At 40.7% G+C, this 11,179-nt stretch overlaps 1 protein-coding gene across 1 annotated transcript in view; it reads right to left on the bottom strand.

The window, feature by feature from the left end:
• Positions 1–761: 761 nt before the first annotated feature.
• Positions 762–11,179, bottom strand: part of lingo1a (leucine rich repeat and Ig domain containing 1a) — a 60,595-nt gene continuing 50,177 nt past the window's right edge. Inside the window, exon 2 of the mRNA XM_029668738.2 lies at positions 762–9,960. Within this exon, the coding sequence (XP_029524598.1) occupies positions 8,101–9,948 (1,848 nt within the window). The 5' untranslated portion in view covers positions 9,949–9,960 and the 3' untranslated portion in view covers positions 762–8,100. The remainder of the gene's footprint in view (positions 9,961–11,179) is intronic.

Below are 11,179 nucleotides of genomic sequence, written 5' to 3'. Positions count from 1 at the left end.
TTCCTGACAGTATGAAAAATAAAGCTATATATGTCAGCCATGTTAAATTGAATCATCACAGATACATATGGCCACATGGGATTTTTGATATGGTAATGCTATGTGGAGCCATGGCAAACCTGCCATGAGTTCAAGATTCTACATATACAGTTGAAGTCGGAAGTTTACATCCACCTTCGCCAAATCAATTTCATCTCAGTCTTAAGTCATTTAGGATCACCACTTTATATTAAGAATATGAAATGTCAGAATGATAGTTGAGAGTGATTTATTTCAGCTTTTATTTCTTTAATCACATTTCCAGTGGGTTAGAAGTTTACATACACTCAATTAGTATTTGGTAGCATTACCTTTAAATTGTTTAACATTGGTCAAACGTTTCGGGTAGCCCTTCCACAAGCTTCCCACAATAAGTTGGGTGAATTTTGGCCCATTCAGGTCAGGGCTTTGTGATGGCCACTCCAATACCTTGACTTTGTTGTCCTTAAGCCATTTTGCCACAACTTTGGAAGTATGCTTGGGGTCATTGTTCATTTGGATGACCCATTTGCTTACCAAGCTTTATCTTCCTGACTGATGTCTTGAGATGTTGCTTCAATATATCCACATAATTATCCTTCCACACAATGAAATCTATTTTGTGAAGTACACCAGTCCCTCCTGCAGCAAAGCACCCCCGCAACATGATGCTGCCACCCCTGTGCTTCATGGTTGGGATGGTTTTCTTCGGCTTGCAAGCCTCCCCCTTTTTCCTCCAAACATAATGATGGTCATTATGGCCAAACAGTTACATTTTTGTTTCATCAGACCAGAGGATATTTCTACACAAAGTGTGATCTTTGTCCCCATGTGTAGTTGCAAACTGTAGTCTGGCATTTTTTATGGTGGTTTTGGAGAAGTGGCTTCTTCCTTGCTGAGCGACCTTTCAGGTTATTTCAATATAGGACTCGTTTTACTGTGGATATAGATACTTTTGTACCATCTTCACAAGGTCAGTTGCTGTTGTTCTGGGATTGATTTGCACTTTTCGCACCAATGTACGTTCATCTCTAGGAGACAGAACGCGTCTCCTTCCTGAGCTGTATGACAGCTGCGTAGTCCCATGGTGTTTATACTTGCGTACAGATGAATGTGGTACCTTCAGGCATTTGGAAATTGCTCCCAAAGATGGACAAGACATGTGGAGGTCTACCATTTTATTTCTGAGGTCTTGGCTGATTTCTTTTGATTTTCCCATGATTTCAAGCAAAGAGGCACTGAGATTGGAGGTAGGCCTTAAAATACATCCACAGGTACACTTCCAATTGACTCAAATTATGTCAATTAGCCTATCAGAAGCTTCTAAAGCCATGACATCATTATCTGGAATTTTCCAAGCTGTTTAAAGGCATAGTCTAATTAGTGTATGTTAACTTCTTACCCACTGGAATTGTGATACAATGAATTATACGTGAAATAAGCTGTCTGTAAACAATTGTTGGAAAAATGACTTGTGTCATGTCCTAACCGACTTGCCAAAACTATAGTTTGTTAACAAGAAAATTGTGGAGTGGTTGAAAGATGAATTTTAATGACTCCAACCTAAGTGTATGTAAACTTCCAACTTCAACTGTACATATGAATCTGATGACATGCGTTTATCTATCTAAACATTGTGTTACTCTGGGATACTGTAACCAGAGGTAAATTCCTATTTTCTGCTCTTTTTTTTGTGTATATCACTAGTTGGTCTAGTTCATTGAGACAATTGTAGGAAAATCACAAGTATATTTTATCCCCTTACAAGTTTGTGTTTCAGAGTTATCCTTTGGTTCAAAAGGGGAATACGGATTGTGTGCTTCAAGAAAAACTTGATAAACACAAGCGTAGAAGGGTAGCAATATAATAGCCATTTCTAACATTAAAACGGTACAATCTGCAATATTTACTGCCATTCAATAGTAATTTAAATTAACGCATTGATTCTTGAACATTACCCTGAAAATATGCCTCTCATATGCCTAGTATAACTCTTCATTTAAAAATTTCTCCAGCCTTATCCTGCATAGACCTCATAGCAAACAAAGTCCAGGGCTGCCATTTGGATGTAAAACAAATGCAGGATTGTGGCTTTAATGTCTAATTGTCTTAATATACCATGGTCCTTGATCTATTAGTGATAGAGAATGATTAACATTCAAGGGGGCAGGAAGCATAGCAAGGATTATGCTTCCCTGTAAACAGGAAATTAGCTAGCTTTAAAGCATCTGAATATCCCTGCTACAGTATAGCTAATTGGCTATAATGAGGAGTAGAAAGCAAAACCCCCAACCCCCCTTGGTAATCTACATCTGCCAGATCTGAAAGTCCTTTTCTTACATTTTTAGTGGTAGTTAGAAATAAATACATGCTTTGAGTTTTAAATCAAGATAGGACTATTATCTGTTTAAAAAACTCCATAGATTGTTTAATACAACATACCATATTTTCAACAATTTAACATCAAGAAAAAAACTTACATAAAAAAAAAATCTGCATATTACCTTTATTGCACAGAACAATTTTAATGGATTTTTTTCCCATGGATTTTTAAATATATTTTCATATAAAGTTGGCTGGGACTACATGTTCAACATAGTCCTGGGTCAAAATTTAAAAAAAGGAACAAGAGAAAGAAATGAGGTTCCCATGAATCTCTGACTCGACCGGGACCAAAAGACTAAGTACAGTTGCCACACTTTGAACAAAGCGAGCATTCATAATCAGCCAGGGAAGGAACCATGGTTTTCAGCAAAACGGATTACTCCAAAGCTGCTTGCTTCAGACCACTCCATGGGTGAAACCATCTGTGTCGATGCACCATCTGCATATTCAGTCCATACTTCCAACCCGTTACTGTGTGTCGTTGTCTGGAATGTCATCCATCCTCAATAACATAGCCTTTATCCTGCACATATCCGCAAAGCCCAGCTGTCCACAGTGTGTAGTTGAAAAGATAAGGGCATTCATTACACATACTGTATATCCAGGAGGATCAGCAGGAAGTTACTTTTTTAAAATTCTTTACACCCTTTTTTGGGATATCATATAGTAAAATAAACCTGCACAGGAATTTTTGTATGGGGGTGTGGTTGTGGAGGGTCGAGAAATTCAAACAATAATATTTCTGACAACCAAAGCTCCCTAACATGGGATTAAGTGTTTTACAGGTTGCTGAGCACATTAGTAACAAAGTAGAGCATCCCAACTTTTATTCTCCATAAAAATGTTAAGCACAACATAAGCCCATTATGTAAGACTCTTTAGAGTGCACTGTAACATAATTCAAAAGGCAGCAGATAAACAGATACCAAGGTATTCATGCAATAATATGCAATGGAATATACCATCAGTTGTAATCAACAGTAGCATCCCAAATTTTTTTTGCTGGATTATCTTCTGAACAGAGAGAAGTGTGTGTGTGTATAATGTGTCATTGTTCATTGTTTGCATATAGACTATGTTTAAAAACACCACATTTTCGATTAGGCTGATTTTAGCTCCCCAGAGAAAAACAAAAATAAATAGATAATATAATAAAATTACTGTGCCTTCAGAAAGTATTTACGCCCCTAGACTTTTTCAACATTTTGTTGTGTTACAAAGTAGGGTTTAAATGGATTTAATTGGCTTTGACATTTTTTCCCCCCATCAATCTACACAACAAAAAAAATACAATTTACTAATGAAAATGAAAACACCCAATACTTATCTAATCAAGATGTATTAGTAAGTCTAAGAGCTTTGCATACCTGGATTGTGGAATATTTGCACGTATTATTTTGAAAATTCTTCAAGCTCTGTCAAGTTGGTTGTTGATCATTGCTAGACAGATTTGTCAAGTCTTGCCATAGATTTTGAGGCAGATTTAAGTCAAAACTCTAAGTACGCCACTCAGGAACATTCAATGTCATCTTGGTAAGCAACTCGTATAGATTTGGTTTTGTGTTTTAAGTTTATTGTTCTGCTGAAAGGTGAACTAGTTTCTAAGTGTATGTTAGAAAGCAGACAAAACCAGATTTTCCTGTAGGATTGTGCCTGTGCTTAGCTACATTCCTTTTATTTTTATGACGACAAGCATACCCATATTATGATGCAGCCACCCCCACGATTGAAAATATTGAGAATGGTACCCAGTGATTCAGGACAAATATGGAATTCCTATGCCACAACTTTTGCAGTTGTTGCAAACAGGATGCATGTTTTGGAATATAGTTTTATTCTGTACAGGCATCGTTCTTTTCACTCTGTCATTTAGGTTAGTATTTTGAAGTAACCACAATGTTGTTGAGCCATCCTCAGGTTTGTCATATCACAGCCATTAAACTCTGTTACTGTTTTATAATCACCATGGCCTCATGGCGAAATCCCTGAGTGGTTTTCTTTCTCTCCGGCAACTTAGTTCGGAAGGAAGTCTGTATCTTTGTAGTACCTGGGTGTATTCATACACCATCCAAAGCCTAATAAACAGCTTCACCATGCTCAAACGGATATTCAGTGTCTGCTTCATTATATTTACCAATCGGTTCCGTTCCTTTGTCAGGCATTGGAAAACTTCCCTGGTCTTTGTGGTTAAATCTGTGCCTGAAATTCACTGCTCGACTAAGGGACCTTACAGACAATTGCATGTGTGGGGTAGAGATGGGATAGTTATTAACAAATCATGTTAACCACTATTATTGCACACAGAGTGAGTGCATGCAATTTATTAAGCAATTGTTTACTCCTGAACTTATTTAGGCTTGCCATAAAAGGGATTGAATACCCTTTTCAATTTTACATAATTTGTATTTGACATTATGTGGTATTATGTGTAGATCAGTGACCATTTTATATTCATACTGTCGCAACCAAATGTGGAGAAAGTTAAGGGGTGTGAATGCACTGTATATGATAAAATAATGCAATGTTTATGGCCAATAAACATTGTGAGCCACAGTGTCTAGCACAAGAAAACAGCGATAATGAGATCTAATCTTGATAAATGAATTAATACATTTAGAGGGGTTTTGAGAAGAACCATGTTCGAACCAAAAGCCGCTATAGAGCAATGACTCAGCTAACCTTATATACAATAAAACTATGCCAACAAAATTACGTATTTGAAACTCCCCTGGTAACAGTTTAAATTAAGTTGCTATTTTAGTAACATGTTATAGTAATTGTAAAAAATTGTCTTTGCTTTGTAAATGCATAGTAATGGAATTGTGCATTGTTTGTTATGACACAATAAAGAGTAGACTAAGAAACAGTAACTCAAATACTATACCATTACAATGCAATTAATAAATAATTATGTAACATTGTTACTCCACTAAAAACAATGTGTTTACTAGAGGAATTACATTGCGCTCCACAGGTATGAAAACAACTTAATGTAAAGTGTACAGTCGTAGCCAAAAGTTTTGAGAATGACACAAATATTAATTTTCACCAAGTCTACTGCCTCAGCTTGTATGATGGCAATTTGCATATACTCCAGAATGTTATGAAGAGTGATCAGATGAATTGCAATTAATTGCAAAGTCCCTCTTTGCCATGCAAATGAACTCAATCCCCCAAAAACATTTCCACTGCATCTCAGCCCTGCCACAAAAGGACCAGCTGACATCATGTCAGGGATTCTCTCGTTAACACAGGTGTGAGTGTTGACGAGGACAAACAAAAACCCACAAATTCTGACAAACTCCAAGTATTGATTATGCAAGAATGGGCTGTTATCAGTCAGGATGTGGCCCAGAAGTTAATTGACAGCATGCCAGGGCAGATTGCAGAGGACTTGAAAAAGAAGGGTCAACACTACAAATATTGTATTGACTCTGCATCAACTTCATGCAATTGTCAATAAAAGGCTTTGACACTTATGAAATACTTGTAACTATACTTCAGTATTCCATAGTAAAAACTGACAAAAATATCTAAAGACACTGAAGCAGCAAACTCTGTGGAAATTAATATCTCTGTAATTCTCAAAACTTTTGGCCACAACTGTAGTGAATGATATGGACGAGATACAGAACACATATATACACACATACATATATATATGTTCCGTGTGTGTGTGTGTGTGTATATATATATATATATATATATACACCAGTCAGAAGTTTGGACATACCTACTCATTCAAGGGTTTCCTTGATTTTACTATTTTCTACATTGTAGAATCTTAGTGAAGACATCAAAACTATGTAGTAACCAGAAAAAGTGTTAAACAAATCAAAATGATTTTATATTTGAGATTCTTCAAAGTAGCCAACCTTTGCCTTGAAGACACCTTTGCACACTCTTGGCATTCTCTCAATCAGCTTCATGAGGTAGTCACCTGGAATGCATTTCAATTAACAGGTGTGCCTTGTTAAAAGTAAATTTGTGGAATTTCTTTCCTTCTTAATGCGTTTGAGCCAAACAGTTCTGTTGTGACAAGGTAGGGGTGGTATACAGAAGATAGCCCTATTAGGTAAAAGACCAAGTCCATATTATGCTAAGAACAGCTCAAATAAACAAAGAGAAACAACAGTCCATCATTACTTTAAGACATGAAGGTCAGTCAACCTGGAAAATTTCAAGAACTTTGGCTCGCATGAGGACCGCCACAAGAAAGGAAGACCCAGAGTTACCTCTGCTGCAGAGGATAACTTCATTAGAGTTACCAGCCTCAGAAATTGCAGCCCAAATAAATGCTTCACAGAGTTCAAGTAACAGACACATCTCAACATCTACTGTTCAGAAGAGATGGCGAGAATCAGGCCTTCATGGTCGAATTTTTGCAAAGAAACCACTACTAAAGAACACCAATAAGAAGAAGAGACATGATTGAGCCAAGAAACATGAGTAATGGACATTAGACCGGTGCAAATCTGTCCTTTGCTCTGATGAGTCCAAATTGGAGATTTTTGGTTCCAACAGCCATGTCTTTGTGAGACGCAAAGTAGGTGAACGGATGATCTCTGCATGTGTGGTTCCCACCGTGAAGCATGGAGGAGTTGTGATGGTATTGGGGTGCTTTGCTGGTGACACTGTCATTGATTTATTTACACTTAAACAGCATGGCTACCACAGCATCCTGCAGTGATACGCCATCCCGTCTGGTTTGTGCTTTGTGGGACTATCATTTGTTTTTCAACAGGACAATGACCCAAAACACTTCCAGGCTGTGTAAGGGCTATTTGACCAAGAAGGAGAGTGATGGAATGCTGCATCAAGATGACCTGGTCTCCACAATCACCCGACCATAACCCAATTGAGATGGTTTGGGATGAGTTGTGCAGCCATCAAGTGCTCTGCATATGTGGAACTCCTTCAAGACTGTTGGAAAAGTATTCCAGGTGGCGCTGGTTGAGAGAATGAAAATAGTGTGGTACGCTGTCATTAAGGCAAAGGGTGGCTACTTTGAAGAATCTAAAATCTAAAATATATTTAGATTTGTTTAACACTTTTTTTGGTTACTACATGATTCCATATGTGTTATTTCATAGTTTTGATGTCTTCATTATTACTCTACAACGTAGAAAATAGTAAAAATAAAGAAAGACCCTTGAATGAGTAGGTGTGTCCAAACCTTTGACTGGTACTGTATATTCTGACTGACAAAGTACCAGAAGGGATTGTTTAAATGTGCTCATCAACCCATACAATCTACTCTTAACATTTTGGTAAACAAATATTTCAATTTCTGTAAAAAATCTATAAACTAAGAACACAGGCAAAAGGACAGTGAAGGCAGGTTATTACATACATAGAGAAGGGTTCATCTCTTTTTTTCTATAATTTCTTCCCAATATAAATCCACAAGAATATGAATCGCACACAACAAAATTAGCTTTCGAACAAACGTACCTAAAGGCCTTGCAGAAATTGCCAACGCTGTGGAGCGTCTGCTTTGCTATCATCCCCCTCATATACTCAACATATTACGAAAGCAAGGAACTTCTCTCTCCATCTCCAACAGTTAAGTCAGGGAAAACAGATTACTTCATGATTACATCCCAGGATCCACAGATTTGTAAGGGAGGATTTGACGTTTTTTTTTTTTTTTTTTTACAATTTCAAGTTAAGAGTCTGTTTGCTCCCTAGGTCCCGTTAAATCATTTTCATGTTAAACTTGCGAGGGGCGTCTGCGTTGCTGCTGCTCATCCCAGCGTCTGACTTGCGTGGCACATACTCAATCTCTATGTTGTGCTTTGTGGCCCCTTTACCTCTACTCCACAGAAAGAGTAGCACCAGACAAAACAGGACGACACCAAGGAAAGATATGAAACCCATAGTGGTGGCGATGATTAAGGTCTTGATGTCGAAGGGGAACGGGACGTTGGTTCGCGTCCCATTGCCACCATTCTCATTGGGCTGGTTGGAGATGAATGCAAAGGTCTTGTTGGGTTGGTGAGGCCAGTCTGGAGAGTAGCTATGGACGTGCAGGTGGGCGAGAGATGTGTCATTGCCACCGGCGTTGCTGGCTATACACACATACGTTCCATTATCCTGAATCTGCGCGTAGCGCACCTCAAGGGTGCCATCTGGGAATACTGTGAGCCGTCCGATGGTTTTGGTCGTGATGAACTGCTTCTGGGGTGAGAGCCACATGATGACTGGGGCGGGATCACCGTCCGCCTGGCATACAAAATGAACAGTAGTTCCCTCGTCCACAAATTTCTGCTGCGCCTTGCGGTCCCGGATCCTGGACTTGCGACACGTGAAGTAGTTGGGCTGCAGGACGTCCGGGAAATCTTTAAACTCTTTTCCCTGTACGAACTCAGGTGAAGCGCAGGTGGGTTGTTGCCGGTTGAAGTTGAGCCTCCAGCGTCTCCGGAACACCCACAGCAGCCGGCAGTCACATGCCAAGGGGTTATCGTAAAGCGCCAGAGTCTCCAGATTGCCTACCGAGTGGAACGCAGACTCCTCCAAGGTGCTCAAGGCATTGCCAGACACATTGAAGATCTTCAGATAGTTTAGGCCCCGGAACGAGTAGGGCTCGATCATAGCCAGCCTGCCCCCAACCAGGTGAAACTCCTGGAGCCTCAGAAGGTCATGGAGCTTATTCCCCTCAATGGTGTGGATGGGGTTATAGGACAGATTCAGAAACCGTAGGTAGACCAAGTGCCGGAGAGCCACGTATGGGATGGAGGTCAGGTTGCCATTGGTGATGGTCAGCGAGGTGAGGTTCAGGCCATAGAGGCAATTGGAGGTCATGGTGTCCAGGTAGGGCCAGTTGGCGATCTCCAGCACTTTCAGCCGGTACAGTCTTTTGAAGGAGTAATCCTTAATAACATAGATGTTGAGGTGGCGCAGCCTGAGAAAGATCAAACTGTGAAGGTGGGTGAAGGCCTCGGTGGGCACCGAGGTCAGGTTGCACTTTTCCAAAGTCAGCTGCTCCAGGCTGCTGAGACCATGGAAGGCCCGGTGGGAGATGAATACCAAGTCATTGTCGCCCACCTCCATGGAGCGCAGGTTGTACAGGTCTTGGAACATATAGTCCAGCAGGATGACTATCTTGTTCTCACTGATGTCCAACTGGGTGAGGTTGCTGAGGCCCGTGAACACACCCAGCTGGATGAGTTTGAGCTTGTTGCTGCGCAGCCCCAATGTCCGGAGGCCGTACAGGTTGTTGAAGGCGCCGGGCTCAATAGCGGAGATGGTGTTTTCGTTGAGCTCCAGCTCCTCCAGGTTGGGGTAGGTTGCGAACTCATCCATGTTGATGGTCTTGATGCGGTTCTTGCTGAGGTCCAGCAGCCGCGTTTCTGTGGGGATGCCCTCAGGGACGGACATAAGCTTCTTGCGGTGGCATATGACTGAGCGCTCCTGGGCATTGCACTCACAGCGGGACGGGCAACCTGTGGTGGAACCGGACAGTACGGTGCCCAGCATCAGAATCAGAATGGGCTGCCAGCAAGCCACCAGGTAGCTGTGCCCACTCGCTTCCCTGGCCCCCATCCTATCGGTTACCTATGGAGACACAAGAGAGACAGAGAAAGGACATGTCAGAAAAACAATCACTGATTAGATACTCTAAATAACACTGGGCTATTTCCTTATCATTAAAATTGGTGAAAAGTGAGATCACTTTTGTATTGTTTTTTGAAGCCACATTCTGCAGTATTGCTGCATATAAAATGCTTTGAAGTGTGGGAAAAGGAGTGTCCTATGAAAACATATTATACTGTTTGTTCTCTTTTGAAAAATAGTGACTACTATTCTCTGCCAGGCATTTTGACGCCAACAATGACAAGCAATAAAATGTAAAGCGATGCCATCCTCATGTGACACAATTTGAAATTGAGTGTAAAAGATTTGCTGCAATATTAATGGCACAAAGGAAATAGGAATGGGGGTGAGGGGTTACTAGGAATAAGGTATGTATTTGCATAATGGAGAAAACTGACATATATGAATCCTGCAATGCTCACTACTCTACACAGAGCTTCAAAGGCATTTCAGATGCAGGAGGCTCCTGTGAACTGATGGAACAGTGTTAGCTGAAGAATTTGCATGCAATGGTTACATCAGCACCATATTAGACTCATTCATGATCCATAAGAGGAAATGTTGAGCTCGGACAGACAGTAGATGTATCACAAAGAATTTGAATCAATTCCTGGCATTCGGGTGTGATGCTGCCTGGTTATGTTTTGTGTGTCATCCTCATGTGACACAATAAACTAGCTAGTTAATAAACTAGCTAGTTACTCTACCAGCAGCATCCTAGTTATCCTAGCTAGTCGGTACAGCTCGGTAAGCTAGCTAGCTACTCTACCAGCAGCATCCTAGTTATCCTAGCTAGTCGGTACAGCTCGGTAAGCTAGCTAGCTACTCGACCAGCAGCATCCTAGTTATCCTAGCTAGTCGGTACAGCTCGGTGAGCTAGCTAGGTACTCTACCAGCAGCATCCTATTTATCCTAGCTAGTCGGTATAGCTCGGTAAGCTAGCTAGCTACTCTACCAGCAGCATCCTAGTTATCCTAGCTAGTCGGTACAGCTCGGTAAGCTAGCTAGCTACTCGACCAGCAGCATCCTAGTTATCCTAGCTAGTCGGTACAGCTCGGTAAGCTAGCTAGGTACTCTACCAGCAGCATCCTATTTATCCTAGCTAGTCGGTACAGCTCGGTAAGCTCGGTATAGCTCGGTAGCTAGCTACTCTACCAGCAGCATCCTATTTATCCTAGCT

This window comes from Oncorhynchus nerka, linkage group LG9a (genome assembly GCF_034236695.1).
Source record: "Oncorhynchus nerka isolate Pitt River linkage group LG9a, Oner_Uvic_2.0, whole genome shotgun sequence".
Taxonomy (NCBI): domain Eukaryota; kingdom Metazoa; phylum Chordata; class Actinopteri; order Salmoniformes; family Salmonidae; genus Oncorhynchus; species Oncorhynchus nerka.
This window is presented reverse-complemented; position numbering and strand designations above follow the sequence as displayed.